This window comes from Dermacentor andersoni, chromosome 7 (genome assembly GCF_023375885.2).
Source record: "Dermacentor andersoni chromosome 7, qqDerAnde1_hic_scaffold, whole genome shotgun sequence".
Lineage (NCBI taxonomy): Eukaryota > Metazoa > Arthropoda > Arachnida > Ixodida > Ixodidae > Dermacentor > Dermacentor andersoni.
Genome location: NC_092820.1, coordinates 82,704,101 through 82,725,071, shown reverse-complemented (window position 1 = coordinate 82,725,071; position 20,971 = coordinate 82,704,101). Strand labels below are relative to the sequence as shown.

Here is a 20,971-nt window from a genome sequence, read left to right as displayed (position 1 = left end):
TACTGTCCGTTGCCTACAAAATATTTACTAAGGTAATCGCAAATAGAATCAGGAATACCTTAGACTTCCGTCAACCAAAGGACCAGGCAGGATTCCGTAAAGGCGACTCAACAATAGACCATATTCACACTATCAATCAGGTGATAAAGAAATGTGCGGAATATAACCAACCCTTATATATAGCCTTCATTGATTACGAAAAAGCATTTGATTCAGTCAAAACCTCAGCAGTCATGGAGGCACTACGGAATCAGGGTGTAGATGAGCCATATGTAAAGATACTGGAAGCTATCTATAGCGGTTCCACAGCCACCGTAATCCTCCACAAAGAAAGCAACAAAATCCCAATAAATGAAGGCGTCAGACAGGGAGATACGATATCCCCAATGCTATTCACAGCGTGTTTACAGGAGGTATTCAGAGACCTGGAGTGGGAAGAATTGGGGATAAAAGTTGATGGAGAATACCTTAGCAACTTGCGATTCGCTGATGATATTGCCTTGCTTAGTAACTCAGGAGACCAATTGCAATGCATGCTCACTGACCTGGAGAGGCAAAGCAGAAGGGTGGGTCTGAAAATTAATCTACAGAAAACTAAAGTAATGTTTAACAGTCTCGGAAGAGAACAGCAGTTTACGATAGGTAGCGAGGCACTGGAAGTGGTAAGGGAATACATCTACTGGCAGGTAGTGACCACGGATCCGGATCATGAGACTGAAATAACCAGAAGAATAAGAATGGGCTGGGGTGCGTTTGGCAGGCATTCTCAAATCATGAACAGCAGGTTGCCACTATCCCTCAAGAGGAAAGTGTATAACAGCTGTGTCTTACCAGTACTCACCTACGGGGCAGAAACCTGGAGGCTTACGAAAAGGGTTCTGCTGAAATTGAGGACGACGCAACGAGCCATGGAAAGAAGAATGATAGGTGTAACGTTAAGGGATAAGAAAAGAGCAGATTGGGTGAGGGAACAAACGCGGGTAAATGACATCTTAGTTGAAATCAAGAAAAAGAAATGGGCATGGGCCGGACATGTAATGAGGAGGGAAGATAACCGAGGGTCATTAAGGGTTACGGACTGAATTCCAAGGGAAGGAAAGCGTAGTAGGGGGCGGCAGAAAGTTACGTGGGCGGATGACATTAAGACGTTTGCAGGGACAACATGGCCACAATTAGTACATGACCGGGGTAGTTGGAGAAGTATGGGAGAGGCCTTTGCCCTGCAGTGGGCGTAACTAGGCTGATGATGATGATGATGCACAGGTATGCGACAAAAAATGTTCCAGTCACCAGGACATTTGGCGACAAATTGCGCACGATGCGGCTAAAAGCCTATCTTCAAGGAAACCAAGGCGTTGGCTAGACGCAGATCTAAAAAAAGTACCTGAAATTTTGGAAGCGCATTTCATGCTCAAGAATGGCTCGGGTAACCACGCTATAGCACACCGCCTGTGGTGCTGGGAGAACCAGCTTTTAAATTCATAGACGGATGTAAGATCAAGCCATCGTCGTCATTGTCAAATCAGATGTGCGTTGATTGGCTTCTTTTTCGTCTTTCGTTTCGTGTTCTCTTTTTATTTACAGTCAGCCTTTCTGTATATATTTGTCGTGCGCTAGGGAACAGTAAACGGTTGAAAGTTTGCGCACGCGTCTGTCTGTCCCTTTTTTTGTCCTTCGTATAACAGTATAGCGCAGCAAGCAGAACTATGCCATACGAACTAAACTCCAGGCGAAGCTTTATTGAACTTTATTGTTGTGCTTACATGCGTACATGGCATAGGGGGCTCCCTACACGCCTATCCCCTGTCGAGACACATTGTTGCTGTAAGGAGCTTGCACCCATGACGAATAAATAGTACATGTAATATATATATATATATATATATATATATATATATATATATATATATATATATATATATATATATATATATGCTATTCACGTAGCCAATGGCTTACGTGAAATCCTTACATTCTTTACGAGAGGTTTCCAATAGTCCAGCATATTTCATAGCGGTGCGTGACATACTTATATAGTGGTGGTACTCACAGTACAGTGATATCTGCTCTCATCGCCGTGCTGTGGAGTGGTGAACTTGACGTTTCGTATACATTAAGAAATCCTATCTACGGCGAATTTCGCAAAAGAAAGAAGGGAAGAAAGCGATGGCCTAAATTGAAAATGTTCGTTTAATGATGAGATCATGTTGGAAACGCCGAGCTATTTATTTAGACAGGGACTCCCGGTGTGCAGTAGGGATCCATTAACGATTTGAACGCTCGCAAAATCGCCGAGTTGACCGCGAGCAGTTAGGGTGCACAGAGACGGAATAATTAGTGACGACGACTGCGGAATGTCTGCTGGTGGATTAAGCGCATACAAAGGGCTAGAACTATATTGTCTGAGATTCTGCAAGACAGATGGGTACCACGCCGCGAAGGCGCGCAGAGATAAAAACCAATAGAGAGCAGGGAAGAATATGCCGATGCCACACTTTTCTTCGCTTTGCGATTCTTTAGTAATCAATAACGACATTGCTGGGGATGTTCACAATGTAGCGGACAACTCTGCAATGTTGTCTGATGTAACCGCATTACTTTCCTCTCTCTCTCTCTCTCTCTCTCTCTCTCTCTCTCTCTCTCTCGTTTTCACATCGGCGCACCTGCGGTGCGAATGCTCATGGAACAGCTCTAGGCGCTTTTGAGACGGGAGAAGCAGGTGGACACAATGCTGCCACCCTTCAATGTATATTTCATTGCGTTATATAATATGAACAAGTCGGGTGGCCATCTTGTGTGCGGAACAATACAGCGGCATGCTCTCTTCGAAGCGAGCAAGCTTCAGAAACGAGCCGAGAAAGTTTAGCGGCTTTCGATATATATAGTATGCTTCTTTGTCGTCACAATTGGGAGGAAAAGAAATTGATATGTGCACTAGTAAATTGACCTTCTGTACTACAGTAAAAAGAAACCCGCTCTTAATTTGAGAGGCGTCCAGAAAAACGCGCAAAGGCGAATGACAGGTGGCGGCGCCGGCTAGAAATTCCCGCACCAGCCAGCCGTGACGTCATTAATTTTGACGCCGTCTGCTCTGGCCTAGTTCATTTATTTTTGTCGATAAATATCGACTGTTGTATTGTGTACAGGAGCGAAAGACTTAACTTCGCAAGTTTCGAGAACTTTTAGGGTGTCACGATAGCCAAATACGAAAAATATTTTGAAATATGTGGCGTTGCACTGACGTACCGGCGCTAGTTTCGGCACGAAATTAGAACAAAGAAAAAAAAAGGAAGAAAGAAATGTAAAAAAAAAAACTGACCAACATTTTCTCTTCTAATACAACCTTTTACTGCATAATTAAATACCGTTTTGAACGAACACTCTCTGATATTTTGTATATCTCCTCATTGTCCCTTTAACGCACCGAAGTGACGTGAAGCAGACGACGCTCCGAAACGCTGCAGCCTTATACACATCGTCCGCTTCCTGTTGTGCCCTAGAGGAAGAGATACCTTCGTACGTTCGCAGCGGGCTGTATAAGGTGCGTCTTGATATTGATGCATAGTGCGCACGCCGCGATGGCTACCGTGTTGCCCGAGCCTTAAAAAAAGTGTAAAGAAATTACGGAAAATAGAAAACAGCAGGAACACGCGTTATCGTGTTCCTGCCGTTGTTTAACAACGGGAGTAGTATCGTGGGGAGCAGACGACATCCTGAAAAACCGCACAAAAAGAGCGTCTTCTGCTTCCGTCCAACGGTTGAAGAAAAAAAGAAAGAAAGAAGTAGTACTACAGAAGAAAGTAGCAGTATAATTTAAGCACTTTTTATCTTTATTATTTATTTCACCTGACGTGGCTTCCGGTTTCCGTTTTTGAGGCCCCTTCGTTCGTCGTCTGCCGGAAGGCGATAACCGTTTCGGTTCAGCGCTGTCGTCTGCAACGTCGGCCGTCGTCGTCTGCTGCAGCCGCGCGTCGCGCCCTGTGGCTTTGCACCTCGCTTGCACAATTTGCTTGTTCGCCATTATTCGCTTGATTCTTTCTTTCCCGTCTCCTTGTGCAGTAGCGGCGCACTTGTTCGTCAGAACTGCTTTGCACGCGCTGCGACATTTTATTTCCACCAAGGCTCTCGGGGCAACGCCATGCACGTGGGGGACACCTGCAAAAGAACAAGAAAGGCCGTTTAGTGTTGGCTTTTTATTTTGTCGCTATGACATTTACTAGGTAACCTCCGACATAGTAAGATAAAAGAATAAGAAAGGACAATAGACTTTCTAGGAGTCAACATTGCGCGTGCGCTAAGCGAAATACCTGGTAAAATAATAAAAAAAGACAAAGAAAACGTTATTTTCTAAATGACCTCTATTGCTTCTGCTACGCTGTTTCTCGTGCATTTATTTCTTCTTGTTTAGCAAGTGAGTTGGGCATAATTGAGTAGATTATATAATAAGACCTTAAACAACATATAGTGTCAACAAGACAGGACGCAAGACAGGTAACATGACTTACGAGCGCTACGTTGCGCAAAAAAGGTGACAGAACGTAGCGTACGTCCATCCCGTCATTTCGTTCATGTTAGCTCTACGGTTATTGCTTTTGAACCGGCCGGCCCGAGATCAAGTTCTTATGAGATGCTCATAAGAACGCAACCAATCTTTAAAATTCATTTTCAGGAAAACCAAACGAATTGCAGCTATATTGTTTGGCACGGATAATCAGAGTGTAAAAGAGAATGTATATTCAACATTTCATCAAGTTAAGTGGACATCGAAAAATCGCCCTAGTTGCCCTTTAAGCGCTCCGGAAGACGAACAAACGTACCACAAATAGCAGCAGTCAGAAGCACAGCTCTAAACTTCAGTACGCAACCGTACAGTTCAGCCTAGTATATACGTACTTGGGCCATGGCCGATCGAACAAGAGTCGAAAATACGCACCATGTGAAGCACACTTCGTGCTGCTTGCGTGCAATTGCATGCTTGCGTCGAGGCGCGGGCTGATTTTATGTCTGTGGCAATGTGAAGTCAAAGGTCTTGTGAGTTCAAGCTTGTTTTTTTTTTTCTTTATTATCTGTACAAATATATCAGCATGTTAAAGATTACATATTTTTGACAGTGTACTAGTAAATGTAACTGAAAAAGAAAGCGTTTATTTATGAGGAAAATAAATGACGTAACCGAAACGGAAAGTTTTGGCTTTTGACGCGCGGTGTCCGGCAGTGCGTGCAGAGGCCGTGCAATATTGCTACTGATAAACTACGTTACGAAAAATAAATGCCGTCGTAACTGAAATTCCGGGCTTTAATGCTTCAACTTGAATCCTTTCAAAGTGAATTCAGATGGATATTTCGCAATTCGGGAGCACATTCTCCCTCTCGTAGGGTCTCGAACATGCACATGATGGGCAAAAACAAAGTAAATGCCCAGCCACAGTGCTGGAACAGACGGAACAGACGACAGCGCAATTTTTCCTTTCCCGGGATCTCATTTTTAGACATTAGAGACAATTTGCTTGTACTTCTGCGGCATGGTGCGTTCATCTATATTCACAACGCACAATGCGCGGAAGCTTTGGATGTGCAGGAGATGTCCAAATCAAAAAGACATTCGACGTCCTTTCGATCACGCTTGACTGCCATGTACTAGTGAAACATATCACAGATGTGAACTAGACGTCGTTAAGTGACTTGGATATTTGGTCCTTTGTGGTACGTCCAGTGGGGATTTTTAGTTTTCTGGTATATAGTCCCGAGCTGTCCTTGTTAGCTGATGACGTCACGAGGAGAATTTAAGGGATGCGAAAGAGCAGCGCTAGCTCTGTCAGTTCTTGTCTGGTAAAGAATTATTTCACAAGTGTATGTTGATACATTTGGCGAGAAAGGTTATTGGTCGTCATAAATTATAAACCGAAGGCCAAACCTCCCCCCTTTTTAAGATTTCGCACCAAAACATTAAGCGACAGATTGACGTCACGGATATCACACCATTTCATCGTATCAAGGCCGTTTTGACGCCGAAAGAATCCTCGCAACTTGCTAGGTTCAGAAACTTTATAAGGGGATAGGTAGTCTTTCTTTACAAGGAAACTACTTACTGCATCCGAAAGGACGCTGCAAAAATCTATGGCTCCAGTGCATGCTGGTCTCGCCAACCGTCTTGTAATCAGCAGAGATGTGCATTGATTTTCCCGTTAATATGTTTCTGCACTGTGTAAAATGCTGTTCGTAAAACTGCAGCTATAGCCAGAACAGCAATGCCTTTCACAACACGTGTTCAGCCTGTATTTCTCGAAACTGGGTTTAAGCACAAACCGTCTAGCAAAATTGTGTGCTATAAGCATCGGCTTGACTTGCATTATGCGGTTGGAACATTCTACCTAAAGAGTATAACTAAAGAGTTTATTCGTGAAACCTTACTCATTATGATTAGTATAGTGTGGCACAGTATTCATTCGAACTGCCGTCAGTGACTCTGTGCGTCTTTTTGGATTTTGCCATAAGCGTATCATGTATCTTAAGATACACGATACTTTCTATGATGTATCGAAAATACAGATACAAGATACCGGTATTTCTGAGGCACTTTATCCCTGTTTATAATCTTTAGAGCACAGTAAGATTACCCAAAGAGTATATTAAGGTAGTATCGAAGATACATGTATCTTCGATACTGCCCAGCCCCGAATTTCCCCCTCCCCCCAAATGCTAAACTAGTGCCACTCCGATATTTAAATGACCAGCTACAAGCTTACCTTTCTTCCCTGGAAACAAGCAATATAATAGTCACTGATGCTTCACTGTCTGAATAGAAGTCTGGCGTAGGCATTTTCTCCTCTTCTATTGGTCGGTTCCTTTTCTATTATCTCATTTATCTCTCTCTCTCTCTCTTCTATTAGCCTTCCAGGTTACACGCCTATTTTCATAGCAGAACTACTGGCGATGGTTCTGGCGCTATGCAAACTTCCTACAAATGAATCGTCAGCTGTTGTAGCCTACAGGCTCTCTGTCAGTATGTTCATCGCTCTTCCCAGCAACGAATTTAGTCCTGTTAACCTTTGTAGTCCTTACTCCTAGATAACAAAATAATCTTCATCAACTGTTTCATTATTTACTTGAGGTCAGTTGTTTATGTGAAAAACTTGTAGGGCGTCATCATTTATCGCATAGCCATTTTTTTAGAAATCGAAAAAAAAAATGGCCAGGCTTAGCTTGGTTAAGCCAAGAATGCGTTGCATATTGCGCGGTCTTGATTCAACGCGCCGGCGCAGCGCCCCTAGCGGGAGGAGCGGGAGTCAGGTGGTGGCTGCGGCCGCACGCGACCGCGCGAGTTGGGGCCCAGCTTTTCCTCCGTGACGTCACGCGCCGGCGCAGCGCCCCTAGCGGGAGGAGCGGGAGTCAGGTGGTGGCTGCGGCCGCGCGCGACCGCGCGAGTTGGGGCCCAGCTTTTCCTCCGGCTGTCGTGACGTCACGTCACGTGGTTGCACTAAAGGTCAATGGTGGCTGCCCGGCCGCGCCCAAGGGCTGAACTGAGTGATTGCAATATGCAACGCATAAAAATTGCGCGTGATTTGAGATACTCATCATCAATATTGAAGGCCGAATCCAGGCAATGTCGAGACTGAGCGCGGTCCGGCAACGCGTCAGACGCCAAGTCCCCGTAAAGAAGTGCGGGGCGAAGTTATGCCTGATAGCGTGCTGCGGCGAATCCTGTCCCGAGACATAGCGGCGCATGCTTGCCAGGCAAAGCGCGACGCGCATCAGTAACTGCCGCGACTGGCCGAGGCGTTCAGTCGGTTCAGTTTCGAACTTCTCGCACTTGTCGCTGGGCGTTACGCTCCGACTTGATAGCGGGGCCGCCTTTCCTGCCCTACCGCATCGCTCGGTTTAGATGTTGCCTGGATTTACCGTTGAAATTGAATGATGAGTATCTCCATTAAGGTGCGACTTTCAAGATTTCTAAAAAAAGAATGAGTGTGCGTTAAAATGTGGCCGCCTTCGAATTAGCCATTTAAGCAATTCCCCCTGAGGCACTAATAAAAGGTTAACATTTTCTTGTTAATTAGTCTATTCAAGGTGACTTAAGCAGCGATAAAATGTATTTCCGCCTCGCCGTAAATCTTGTATGCGAAGGCAGGTGTCTCACAGTTATAGCGTTTTTTAAAGGAAGATCTGTATTCTTAAAAAAAAAGACCAACCCTTCCCCTACCGGAAATTTGGGGGTAAGCGAAGCTTGTCCTGCGTGCAGCTGACCTTCGACGCGGTTAAGTAACCCACAGGTAACGGTGCCTGATTGCTTCGGCCTCCCGCTCCCTCAGCTCGGCATCTTCTCGTTGCTGTCGGATTGCCTAGGCTCGGGCTGCTCTAACGGCTGGATCAGCGCCCCGACGGCGAGCCCTTTCACGGGCGAGTTCTCGGCGCCGCTCGTCGAGCGCTGCCCGTTCGTCAGGGGAACGCATTACGCGTGGCCGTCCCATCCGTTTTCCGCGACTGAACTGAGCGGAAACGAAGCCGGTGCAGCGCGCGCGAAACCCTTTCTTGCCCTTTCCCTACCCGGCTGAAACGAAACGGCTCTGATTGGTTGCGCGCGTGGCGTGAGCGCGCGCCTATGCAGCTGGAATCCTTAATGACTCACGCTGTGGCGCCGGTGCAGTTGTCGACTCATCAAACTGCCCATTCCCGCAGCTGCTCTGCTCTGGGAGCAGCTGCTTTCTTTTGCGTGACCATGACAACGCCACTTTTGAGCCAATGCAAACTTCACTTGAAAAAGAAACACCCTGTATAACAGTTCGTATATAAAAGAATAATTTCATAGAAAATAGGTGCTCTTCAGTGCACTTTCAAGGGAAAGCTCTCTGCATTTACATGTATATTTTACATCAGACCTTCAGGGCCTATTTGTCCAACTGCGTTCAGGACATTGCGTGCAGTCGGCAGTCTTCCTGCCGGCTTTCCGTGAATTATGAGTTTACTGGATGTGACCGGATGCCATTTGAAATCGCGAAGAAAAATGGAAAGAATTTGCCGTCGCCATCGCAGCAGTTCACGTATGTTTCTTTCAGTATTCACATCTGTACCACAATAGTACGTATCGTATGGGAAAGAGTCTAAAGTTCTTGTACGTTTACGTACGCTTGGTCTAACGCCACTGACGCTTTTAATATGATCTAGCAATTAGGTGGGCGATTGTTCAAGCGCCCGTTCAATGGCCCGTTCCGAGTGGTTGACATCGTGAATTTTGAAAGCATCTGCTAAGCATTTTTAGTTTGCCTATGAGAAATTACTACATTACATTCTAAAGTAACACAAGACTCATCCTAGCGAATTTTGAGGGTTTCTTCTGCACAAAAAACAGCAAAAAAAAATGCTGGCTTGCCCGTAATCGAGAGTAAGTGTAAGCATGAAATGGCTACCGGCAAAGCAGATTGGCTGGAAATGATACTAGCCACAATCTTACAATGGGTGCAGTGCATGTTCGCAACGGCACACCCCGCCATGCCACACCTCACTACGCCATAGTGTGCACTGGTCCATATGGACGCAATAGTTTCCATTGCAAGTCTCGTCTCGGTCAAACAGCCGTCCGCTGTGCGCTGGACGCTATCGGCGCTGCCGGAGCCCCGGACGCACCGCGGAGCTCCGGACGCGTGTTTCTATTTCCTCCCAAGCCCAGCGCTCGATCGCTGCGCCGCCATGCGCCGCCCGCACGTATTACATTTCTAGGTACTTTTTCGCCGAAGCGCCATGGCACGCGCCCTAGATGTATTTGGTTTTGCCATAGAGAAAGAAAAATATGGTTTTGCGTCCCTGGCTGTGCCAGTGCGCGCGGTGGTTCGGGCCAGCCCGCATTCGCATAGTTTAGGCGGTGTAGGTAAATTTTAATTCTGAATGCTTAAGCAAAGAGAAAACCGTCCCTTCGTCCGTCCCGTAATAAGACGACCGCTTTCGAGATAGCGCCCGCAGTAGCGAACGAATTTGCCTTTGCGCTGCCTTCCGCTTCAACGACAACGAAGCGGCGAAAACACAGGGCTGGCGTTCCTCTCAGTTAACGCCTCATTCTGCAACTTTCGCAGATCGCTTTGAAGTTAAACGCACCCGCGTCTCTTCAAGACTATGTAAACGGCAAGAAAAGAGAGAGAGAAAATAATGCAGAGAAAGGCAGGGAGGTTAACCAGAGGTAGTTCCGGTTGGCTACCCTGCGCAGGGGGAAGGGTTAAGGGTGATAAAAAGAGAAACAGAGTGGAAGGGGGAGATAGAAAGAAAGGGAGAGAAGCACGAACAAAGCGCGTACACTACAGAGCGGTAGGGGGCGGCATTCTTAGAGTCTGTCGTGACGGCCCGTAGACCGCAAGAACACAGCGCGCGAAGCTATGAGCTGTTGGCACTGTTTTGTGGGCATCGCAGGTCGCTTTCAAGCTGCGTCCCACGCGGCATTGACATAAGAAGCCGCCGCCTGAGTACGTTCATGGCTGAATAACAGATAATTTTAGGGAGTCCAGTATTCCGGCAAGCGCGGGCGGTTTGCCGGGTGAACGGGGGCGTAAACGTGAGCGGCCAGATTGATGGCGCCAGCTGTTGGTGTAAATCACAAACACAGAGCCAATTGCTATATTCTGCTTAGCTGCTGGTGTAAATTTTGGACAGCGGTGTAATCGTGTGGACAATTATGCCACTGCCAAAAATTTGCACCAGCAGCGAAGCAGAATATAGTAGCTCACTGCAATTTTAGCTCTGTGTTTGTCTGGTTGAGCTCTACGCCACCAAGGCGGCTGCACCGCGCCTGCCGCTCACGTTGCTCCCGCCCATCCGGCAATCCGCCCAAACCACCCCCGTTTGCCGGAATACCGGACACACTAAAAGTCTCCAATGGTATCACGCGGATGAATAGGCGCTGAAGAGCGATAACGGCTTATAAAATGATCGGAACGGTCATCAGCGCTACTCGCGCCTCCACCTGCAGTACTTTGCTTGCGTCATCAATGCTCCTTGCACCGCCATCGGCACCTGCAGTTCGTGTCGCCACTGAGCTGTCGTTAGTAATGGCCTAATCAAGTTACATAACATTGGTGATGACACCGGGCTGCGCGGAGATGAGCTATAGTGGCACAATGCTTATACGCATACTCCCAGAGGAGCTTCTGCGAGATTTCTTTTTGTACATGGACGTTTAATTTAATATGCGTCGTGCATGGCGCCAGCGCATTGCTATTGTTTCTGCTGGAAGAGAGATAGTGATGTCAATAAGGAAAGGAAGCTTGAGCGCAGCGATGATGTGGCTCGTGGTGCGAGAAACCCTCCATGCCGCACGATTATCCCAGCTTTTGTAGATCGAAGCGCCTCGCACACCACGACCAACTTTTTATTACATCCCTTTATGCCCTTATCCAAACTGAAAAATTTCGTCCAGTGTTGCGTCAGCTTCCGCACGCAACTCTTATTTCGAAGCAGCCTAGGCGGCTTGTTTTGAAAAACCCATTTTCTCATAGCGACAGCTGGGTGAGCAGATTGTGCGCCCAGGCATAACATATCCCTAGTCCCACCAAGTACCTACAAGGATCTAGGGCGCTCGCCGTGGAGCTTTGCGGAAAAAGTACCTAGAAACGTGGTACACGCGAGCGGCGCATGGTGGCGCAGCGGTCGAGCGCTGGGCTTGGGCGTAAATAGAAACACGCCCTCCGGACTGCTGGCGTTGAAGAGAGCACAGACAACTCTGTCTCAACGCCAAAAGATGAAAATCAAGTGTACAGCGCCCTGCATCTGCCTTTTGAACGTCGATATTGGAAATGACATAAAACTTCAACGTATTAGAAGTTACAGCTTGAGTGATATTGGGAACAGACATGAGGAAGAAATAAACCGTGAGAAGAACTAGTAAGCAATGTTTTTAACAGCGGAGCCGTTTAAGCTTTCAGTTCCGCCGTGGAGCGTTAGCAGAAAACTCAGCTGAGTTGTGCGCCACTTCGCGTTGCCTAGCAACCACATGCGAGAGCACCGAGCCACGTAACCTCCTCGCACCCCACGCGCGTAAGGCGAAGTCGTGACGTCACAGGCGACTAAAAGCTCGGAACAGCCGGCACGGCGACACACCCCTCGCCTCCTCTACTCCGTGCGTACGTGCTGATGCCATGGGAAGACCGAAGAAAGTCCGGACGCCCGAAGAAGAAGCGACTTACCAGGAAGAGCGCCGCACTGCCAAGCGAGAAGCGATGCGTCGCCGCCGAGCTGATCCGGAACACCGCGCCCAAGCTTCGGCTGAGAAGATGCGACGCCGAGTCGTGGGTACCGAGTTTCAGTCCAGGGAATGCGAGGCGCCTGAACGCTTGTTTACGTAGTCAACAATGCAAGCTGCGCAGGAATGGTGATCGAGGACGACCTGGATGTCCATGTTCGAGTCGAGGACCGAGGCAATCTAAAGATTGAATCGCTTGACCCACTTCAGGGTGCGGCTTGTACAAGACGCAAGGACGACTCACACCGGCTCGAAGAATTTCGACTTAACGGTCCTCGTTGCCCACGCCAAACCTAGCATAACCTCGCAAAACCTAGAAACGACTAAGCCAAGCCTAGCATAACTTCGCAAAACCTATAGACGACTTAACCAAGCCTAGCATAACTTCGCCAAACCTAGAAACAACTTAAGCCAAGCTTACCATTACCTCGTAAATCCTAGAAACTACTTAGCCAAGCCTACCAATAAATTAGCAAAACCTAGCATAACCTTGCAAAACCTACAAACAACTTAGGCAGACCACGTAAAAGCTAGGTGGTCACAAGCTCTGCTGTTGACTACAGCCTTGCACCACTAGTGCAAGCTGCGCACCCTTTTTGTAACTTGTTTGCGGTAATAAGCGTATGTAGTGCGGTCTTCACTGGTTGCCCGGATGATCTCGTTTTGTTCTTGCAACTTGCCCGGATGTTTTCGTTTGAGCGCACAGATAACGGCTCTGGCTTTTGGCTCAAGGTCACTTGAAGGTCGTCGACAACGGGAGCTAAATCATTTCACGCTGAAAAAATAATCGTCGCGTCACACTTAAGTACCGGTGCTTATAGGTATAGGCGCGAGATTCAAGAGAGGGAGACTTTGGCCGTCATTTCTTCCGGTACACAGCATGTATTTTATAACGTTCGATTTCCTTTTCCATCATTGTCTTCATATCACGCGGCTGTTATTCGAGTGGCAGATATGCCTGCTATAAGGGCGGCGCGGTGCCGTGCTAGCCGTGTCCGAGCCAATCACGGAGGGGCCAAGAGAACGAAAAGTCAACTAGAATGTTAGAAGGCACGGCTCCAGCTGAGCCAACTTTTTTTCTTCATCCAGGCAGTGGCGTAGCTAGGTCGCCTGGCACCCGGGGCTCATAGGTCTCCTGTCAAGGGAAAAAAAAGAAAGGAGAGGGTGGGAAGAAGGTACTGTCAGTGTGAATGCGTGCGGTTGTCCATAACTTCACGCCTATAATCGGCCACTGAGGCCAGTCAATGAATAGGATAGTCTAGTCTGAACATTTTCGATACGTAACGTATACATGCAACATGTTCTTATTGTATGTCTATAACCTTGAACTTTATTAGGGTATCACTCGATGAAGGCGATCTACGAAGTCGCCGTGGCTGAAGATGCAATGCACTTCACTCTTGCTTCCGGAAGTTATTTTTGCAAGCGAATACAGCAGACTGGTAGCCCGTTGACCTTGAGTCATCTGACATCTCAGAAATCCCAGACAGAACACGTTGGAATCGCACTAATTTGTAAATAACCTGCCACCTTTCTCAGCTGCCGCAGGGGAGAATACGGAATCCTCACATACCAGCGCGAGGAGGAGAGCGGCGCGCTGGTTCGAGGCTATGTTCGTCCTCGCCATGGTCCTCGCCGATAAAACCTTCAATGGTCTGGCGACGCAGCGATCGGCTTAGTGTTCCTGTATATGCTCCCGCAGGGAGCAGAGTTGCGCATAGGTCCGCCGCCGTGATCCAGCTCTGCAGCGAAGCCACTCCTCGCGCGCGCAGGAGCCAAATGCCGCGCGGTGTTCCGCCTTTTTCTCTAGTGGTCGCGAGCTACATGTGCCAATTGTTCGCAGGCGCTTAGCAAAGGGCACTTCTTAATACAGGCTACGCTCGAACGAGTCATTCGTGCAGTTGGAGGGGGTGGGCTTCCAACCAACCGAAACTTTGTATGTACACCCGGCCACAAAATATTACGGACCATGAGATCTGAGAAAATGCTGATTATCTCCGCGACCGCACAACGCAGCCTGGTATTTGCATTTCGGGTCTCGACTAGAATATGTTAACAACCTTGCCGTATACAGTTTTACCGGCTACTACTACAAGCTGCCCGGGAATCGAACTTTTTCTGAGATCTCGTGGTCCGTAAAGTTTTGTGGCCGGGTGTACCTATGTAAACACGCATATACAAACACACACACGAACGTACAAATAGGGAGTAGGACCGCCTTCTATTCCCCAAAATAAAATACTCCCGTGGCTCGAACAGCTCCAAAGTTCGCTCGCAAACGCGCAGTACGTTGCCACAAAAAGCGGTGCAATGATTTTCAGCATGCATATGAAGTTGTCTTATCATGGTCAGAAAGCAAGAAATGTTTTAAAGAGTGTTTAGAACTTCACACACGTAAGGTGGACACTTAGCGCATTTTGGCTGCCGAAACCAGCCGATTAATGACCGTCGCCAAGAGAGCTATCGTGCCTGCAGTTATGTCAGTGACCGTTAACAGAGCGTCATTTATCACTAACCATCGTTCACAACAGCTGCACGTTTTCGATGCACGCGGTGCAGACACAGATTTAAGCGCATTTCAAATGTTGACATGCGCACATTTTAAGCAAAGCTTACTTTTATTTACTATTACTATTTAGTAGCGACAAATCTGCTAGTAGAAAAAGATTCAAGATGCAAGAGCTTCTAGCTGCTCCTCTGAACGCACGATCGACGGTCCACTGATTTCAATGGCGATGGTACTGACGGAAACGACGAGTTCTAGCTGCTCCTCTGAACGCACGATCGACGGTCCACTGATTTCAATGGCGATGGTACTGACGGAAACGACGAGTTCGCATGAGTCGGCGATGCGCCCGTAAAGTTGGCTTCGCAGCGGCGCGGAACATTTGACGTCATTTTTCGCGCTCGGCCAATAGCGGTGCGAGCGGCGCCGGAAAAGTTATGCGCAACTCTGCTCCCTGCGGGAGCATATACAGGAACACTAGATCGGCTTTATAGAGGGACCTTAGATCGGCTTAGTGTACCTGTATATGCTCCCGCAGGGAGCAGAGTTGCGCATAGTTCCGCCGCCGTGATCCAGCTCTGCAGCGAAGCCACTCCTCGCGCGCGCAGGAGCCAAATGCCGCGCGGTGTTCCGCCTTTTTCTCTGGTGGTCGCGAGCTACAAGCGCCAATTGTTCGCAGGCGCTTAGCAAAGGGCACTTGTTAATACAGGCTACGCTCGAACGAGTCATTCGTGCAGCCGGAGGGGGTGGGCTTCCAACCAAGCGAAACTTTGTATGTACCTATGTAAACACGCACATATAAACACACACACGAACGTACAAATATGGGGTGGGACCGCCTTCGATTCCCCAAAATAATATACTCCCGTGGCTCGAACAGCTCCAAAGTTCGCTCGCAAACGCGCAGTACGTTGCCACAAACAGCGGTGCAATGATTTTCAGCATGCATATGAAGTTGTCTTATCATGGCCAGAAAGCAAGAGATGTTTTAGAGTGTTTAAAACTTCACACACGTAAGGTGGACACTTAGCGCATTTTGGCTGCCGAAACCAGCCGATTAATGACCGTCGCCAAGAGATCTATCTTGCCTGCAGTTATGTCAGTGACCGTTAACAGAGCGCCATTTATCACTAACCATCGTTCACAACAGCTGCACGTTTTCGATACATGCGGTGCAGACACAGATTTAAGCGCATTTCAAATGTTGACATGTGCACATTTTAAGCAAAGCTTACTTTTATTTACTATTACTATTTAGTAGTACTTACTATTTAGTAGTGCTTACTATTTAGTAGCAGCAAATCTGCAAATAGAAAAAGATTCAAGATGCAAGAGCTCCTAGCTGCTCCTCTGAACGCACGATCGACGGTCCACTGATTGCAATGGCGATGGTACTGACGGAAACGACGAGTTCGCATGAGTCGGCGATGCGCCCGTAAAGTTGGCTTCGCAGCGGCGCGGATCATTTGACGTCATTTTTCGCGCTCGGCCAATAGCGGTGCGAGCGGCGCCGGAAAAGGTATGCGCAACTCTGCTCCCTGCGGGAGCATATACAGGAACACTAGATCGGCTCAGCCGTCAGCGCCACCGTGTCAGTTCCGCGAAACACCGATGCGGCCACTGCTACGGAGGCATGCTTTTGCGCCGCTCGTATGAAACGTGTCGGTCGTTCTAGAATGCGCTTTTAAGGCAATCGAAAACATCGAGGCCCATTGTGGACCACCTACGCTTGAGAAAGGACGTCAAATTTACGACTGCAACTATGTATGTCGTGTCAAAGAACTAGACGGCACGGACATCGCAGCGAAGTGATGAAATTAAATTATGGGGTTTTAGGTGCCAGAACCACGATCTCATTATGAGGCACGCCGTAGCCGCAAACTCCGGAATAATTTAAACCACCTGGGTTTCTTTAAGGTACACCTAAATCTAAGTACACGGGTGTTTTCGCATTTCGCCCCCATCAAAATGCGGCCGCCGTGGCCGGGATTTGACCCCGCGATCTCGTGCTCAGCAACCCAACACCATAGCCACTAAGCAACCACCGCAGGTCGCGAAGTATTTGTCACAACAAAGTAAGCATGCTTACGACGTCGAACTCAAAGTGAGTTAACCAATCATTATTTTATGGCACCTAAGTGAGCAAATACGGCCGTGGATGTCTTTCAACTGTCATTTGTCGCTTCATTACTTGGAGCGTACCTTGTACCTCACAATTGTAGAGGTTTTGGCGAAACGACAGGTAAGTGCTTTTTTCTCCGTTGACAAAGTGCCTCGAGCATATTCTGGTATCGTCGTTCAGGCTCGAATGTGAAAGGTCATCAGCGCTGAAACATGAGAGAGAGAGAGCAATCTGCTGAGACGTACTAAACGACGTCAAGAATGAACAAATGTGCGCTAGCGCGCGCTAGAGAAATGCTAATTTGCGAACACTCGCCGTGTGCTGCGGTGCACTCCAAGATTAGTTCTGTTGTTCCAAGCGCGAGGAAACATCGACACGAATAGAGCCCGGTTCCAGCAGTCGCGTCTTGATCTTGGCGCGGAAAGAAGCTGCGCGTTGGCTTATTAATGCACAGCAAAAAGCACGGTGCGTACAAAGCTCTAGCACAGAGTGCTTACGAAGCTAGATTTGACACGTAACAACCACTGCGCGTTTGTTTTGGAAGCGAGACGAGCTAAACGACTATCCGAACCAATTTACAACAGCGGGAATCACCTCGCGCGTTTTTATGCAGTTGTTGCTTTATTGTGCGTTTTTGCGGATGCTGCCTGCTGCTCTTTTTTTTTTCTTTTTGCATTTCCGTCTTAGTTCATTCAACACAGATTTGCAAGAGTGACGCGAGACGCGACAATCCACTTCAGCCGCCGAGTTGCTCCCCACGGTATTGAAGGGAAGCCGTACAATTTGATGCCGGCATCCACTTCGCGGTTGTGACAGTCTTTAACGCAGCAGTATCTGCGCTTGTTCTTTTTGTTCACACTTCTCACGGAGAAGCTGCTGAGAGGCCGCGGTGAATCCATTGCAACAGTGGAAAAGGAGGCTTCTAGGCGGGCGTGAGCCCAGTACGTACAATGGTGAAATGGCGGTGAGGGCCTACTTGCGGGTGCTCACCGCTGCTGCTAGGTGGCGTGACATGTACAGCCAAACTTCATTGCATGGTGCCAAGGTGTTCCCAAAAGATCGCAACGCGAGCATTTTTTTTTTTAAATGGCCGTCTCCGTCAGCAAGCGACCTCAAGTCGGACCCAGCGATGTCGCGCTCAGCAGGATGAGGGGCATATAGAGGCCATTACCCTTGCAAAAAAAAAAAAAAGAACACGGATGTTCGGTTTCTTTAGGACGTCTGTTGAGTTCATGTAGAGGCTAAAGTAATTCTATAAAAGTATAGCTGTCTGTTGAAACCTTTCTGCGTTTGCAGAATGTGCGTGCTTATTATGTGGGGAAAGGCTCGCTTTTTGGGGTATGCCTGTGACGTGTATAGGCTGCCTTTGCGTCCCTTTGCAGTTTAATATTAAACGACGAACAAGCCGTCTCACAGAATAATTGCCATAGAGTTTTAAGAGCGTTAGCTCTTACTCATCGCGTTTCTCGGGGTCTGCTCCACCTCCCTTCGGCGTGAAATTTTCAGTCCGAGGAATTCGAGATGGTGGCCCCCATAGTAAATCGACAGCAACCCAAGTGGTTCTTGGTTACGTCGCGTGATTGTGACGTCATAATACAAGATGGCGGCCAAATTCTGGTACCAATGATGACGTCGTAATCCAATATAGCGGATAGAAGTGAATCCATGCGATTATGACGTCATAATCAAAGATGGCGTCATAGTTTAGGAATCTGAAATTGAAGATGGCGGCCGAATTCAGGGACAAATGATGACGTAACGGTCCAATATGGCGGATAGCGGTGGAAGCACGTGATTATGTCGCCATAGTTTCGATTTCTCAAATCCAAGATGGCGGCTCTCGGTGTGACGTCAAAGCCGAGGTGGCGGCCACTAAAATTAGTTGTGCCCGTACACCCCCCTTGCAACCCCAACATAAACCTTATAACGGGGCAGTAAAATCGTCCCATTACGGGACCGCTATACATATATATATTCGTACCGCTAAATATACTCCGGCAACAAGGGGCACCCATTCGGGGACAGTTGTGTACCAAATTTGGTATGTAAATAAAACCCTATAGGTAGTGGTATATAAATAAAGCCACAATTAAATAATAGATAAACATTGTATACATGAAATTACTAATTGAAATGTACACAGATCGCACCGAAAGCCGAAATCTAAGCCCACCTTGACCCCCCAAACAAAGCAAATTTTGATTTCAGATGTATCTTGAGGGGTTTCTAACTCGACAAGGGGGAGACATATACAAGTGGGACCGGTACCAAACGATTTGTCTCGATGAGATCTATCGGAAAAGACAGGTAAATTAAACTAATCACATGAGCGTAATTTCTTCGACAGATGGCGCTAGGCGTCGATTGCTCCGCTAGGTGGCGTGCATGCAGGCGTATGCAAAGAGCCGTAAAGAACCCAATGTGGCCATTCAAGATACCATCGCCGACATATCTAAGTGTGGTTCCGCAAATGGAAGGCTGGCTGCGCTACTCGCGGGTGATTTCTATCGCAAGGAAAGTACTAATGAATACATTGTTGCGCCAAGAAAGGAATATAAAGACTTGGGAAGGAAGAGTACGAAGCAACAGATTGAGTGCTGAACTTCAACTGATTTTATTCTTACAGCAGGGCAGGGAGAATGAACAAATGCGCATGCGTATATCAGTGTTGCCTAGAGTGATTACAGTGACGTTTTACAGTTACAGTGACCTAAAACAGAGAGGCACGAGTTCTATTAGTGATACGTCTGTTTTTCTGTCTGAAAACAAGTTGCAACTGTTAAAAACGTCACTGTAATCGCTCTAGGCAACACTGATGTACGCATGCGCATTTGTTCATTCTCCCTGCACTGCTGTAAGAATAAAATCAGTTGAAGTTCAGCACTCAATGTGTCATTTCGTACTCTTCCTTCCCAACTCTTTATTTTCCTTTTTTGACGCAACAGTGTATTCATTAGATCCCAACCAACTCGCCCAGCAACAAGTTCTGCTCAAGGAAAGTACCTTTCACGCAAGAATGGAAAACTCGTTCGGCCTGAAACTAGAATCAGACGTTAACGAACCGACCACCCAGTGGGGAACTGCGTTGGACTTTGTTTTCTCTGACTTCGTTGGAAGGGGGGCGGAATGCGTCATGAACCGAATAAGTTCCGTACCTAACTACTTCACTGATCACAGGACGGTGTTTCTGCTAATCCAGAACAGCCGAGAAGGAGAATGCGAATCCATGGATGACGACGAAAGTGTTATGGAATATGGCAGTTCGTCTAACCAATCAAGGGGAGAATTTAATGAAGGTGCCAGTGAAGATGTTGAGCCGTGATGTGTGTGATAGTTGGTTGCAACATGTACAAGTGAAATGTTTATCATATGGCAAAATAAACATACAAACGCATGTTTCCATTGTTGTACCTCACTTTTATCTCGTTTATATCAATTCTAGTAAACCAAACTCCTAACGCTCGTTACTTCAACTTCTTCCAGATGGTGGTGGCATTTATTAAAGTCTAAAATTGCCTTTCTGCGGAAATCTGTCCATCCATGCGCCATACACGTTGAACAGAGATATGCACCAATTTCTTAGGAATAATTTCTATGCCGCCTTCAAGAAATTTGTGCATGTCTGCATAGAAGCCCATCCGTTCGTACGCAATGCACGTTCGCTAGAAAACATGTACTGACAATTGTATGCGTACCGAATTCTAAGCGGCGATAATCTGTGCGCTCCGTAGAAAGAACTTCTCGTGTCACCTATTATACACAGCCGTCTGTTGCAACGCGTTTACTGAGCACGTAATGATGCGTTCTTCCTCCCCGACGCAGATGGAGCACATTGTGGAGCGCATGCAGAATGAACAGACTGGTGTGCCCGTGCGGACGGTCAAGAGCTTCATGTCCAAGATACCCAGCGTGTTCACCGGTGAGTCGCCCTGCTTTTCCTTTATATATTCAAGTTCCCCCATCTTGTATACAGTCCAAGTTGTGTAGAATTGCAAGGGAGGCTATATACATGCAAGCGGCCTATGGCGCACCCACAACAGGTCAGGGAGAATGCGAACGTTTTGCGAAGGCAGGCTTCAAAGGAATTTTGTGTGTGCATGTGTAGTGTATGTGCCCTTACGTC

At 47.5% G+C, this 20,971-nt stretch overlaps 1 protein-coding gene across 2 annotated transcripts in view; it reads left to right on the top strand.

Annotated features, from left to right (window-relative positions):
* LOC126534201 (regulator of G-protein signaling 7-like) overlaps window positions 1–20,971 on the top strand; it is a 95,519-nt gene that overhangs the window by 26,725 nt on the left and 47,823 nt on the right. For both annotated transcript variants that reach the window (XM_050181461.3, XM_050181462.3), the window contains exon 2: window positions 20,671–20,767. In XM_050181461.3, coding sequence (XP_050037418.1) covers window positions 20,671–20,767 — 97 coding nt within the window. The remainder of the gene's footprint in view (window positions 1–20,670; window positions 20,768–20,971) is intronic.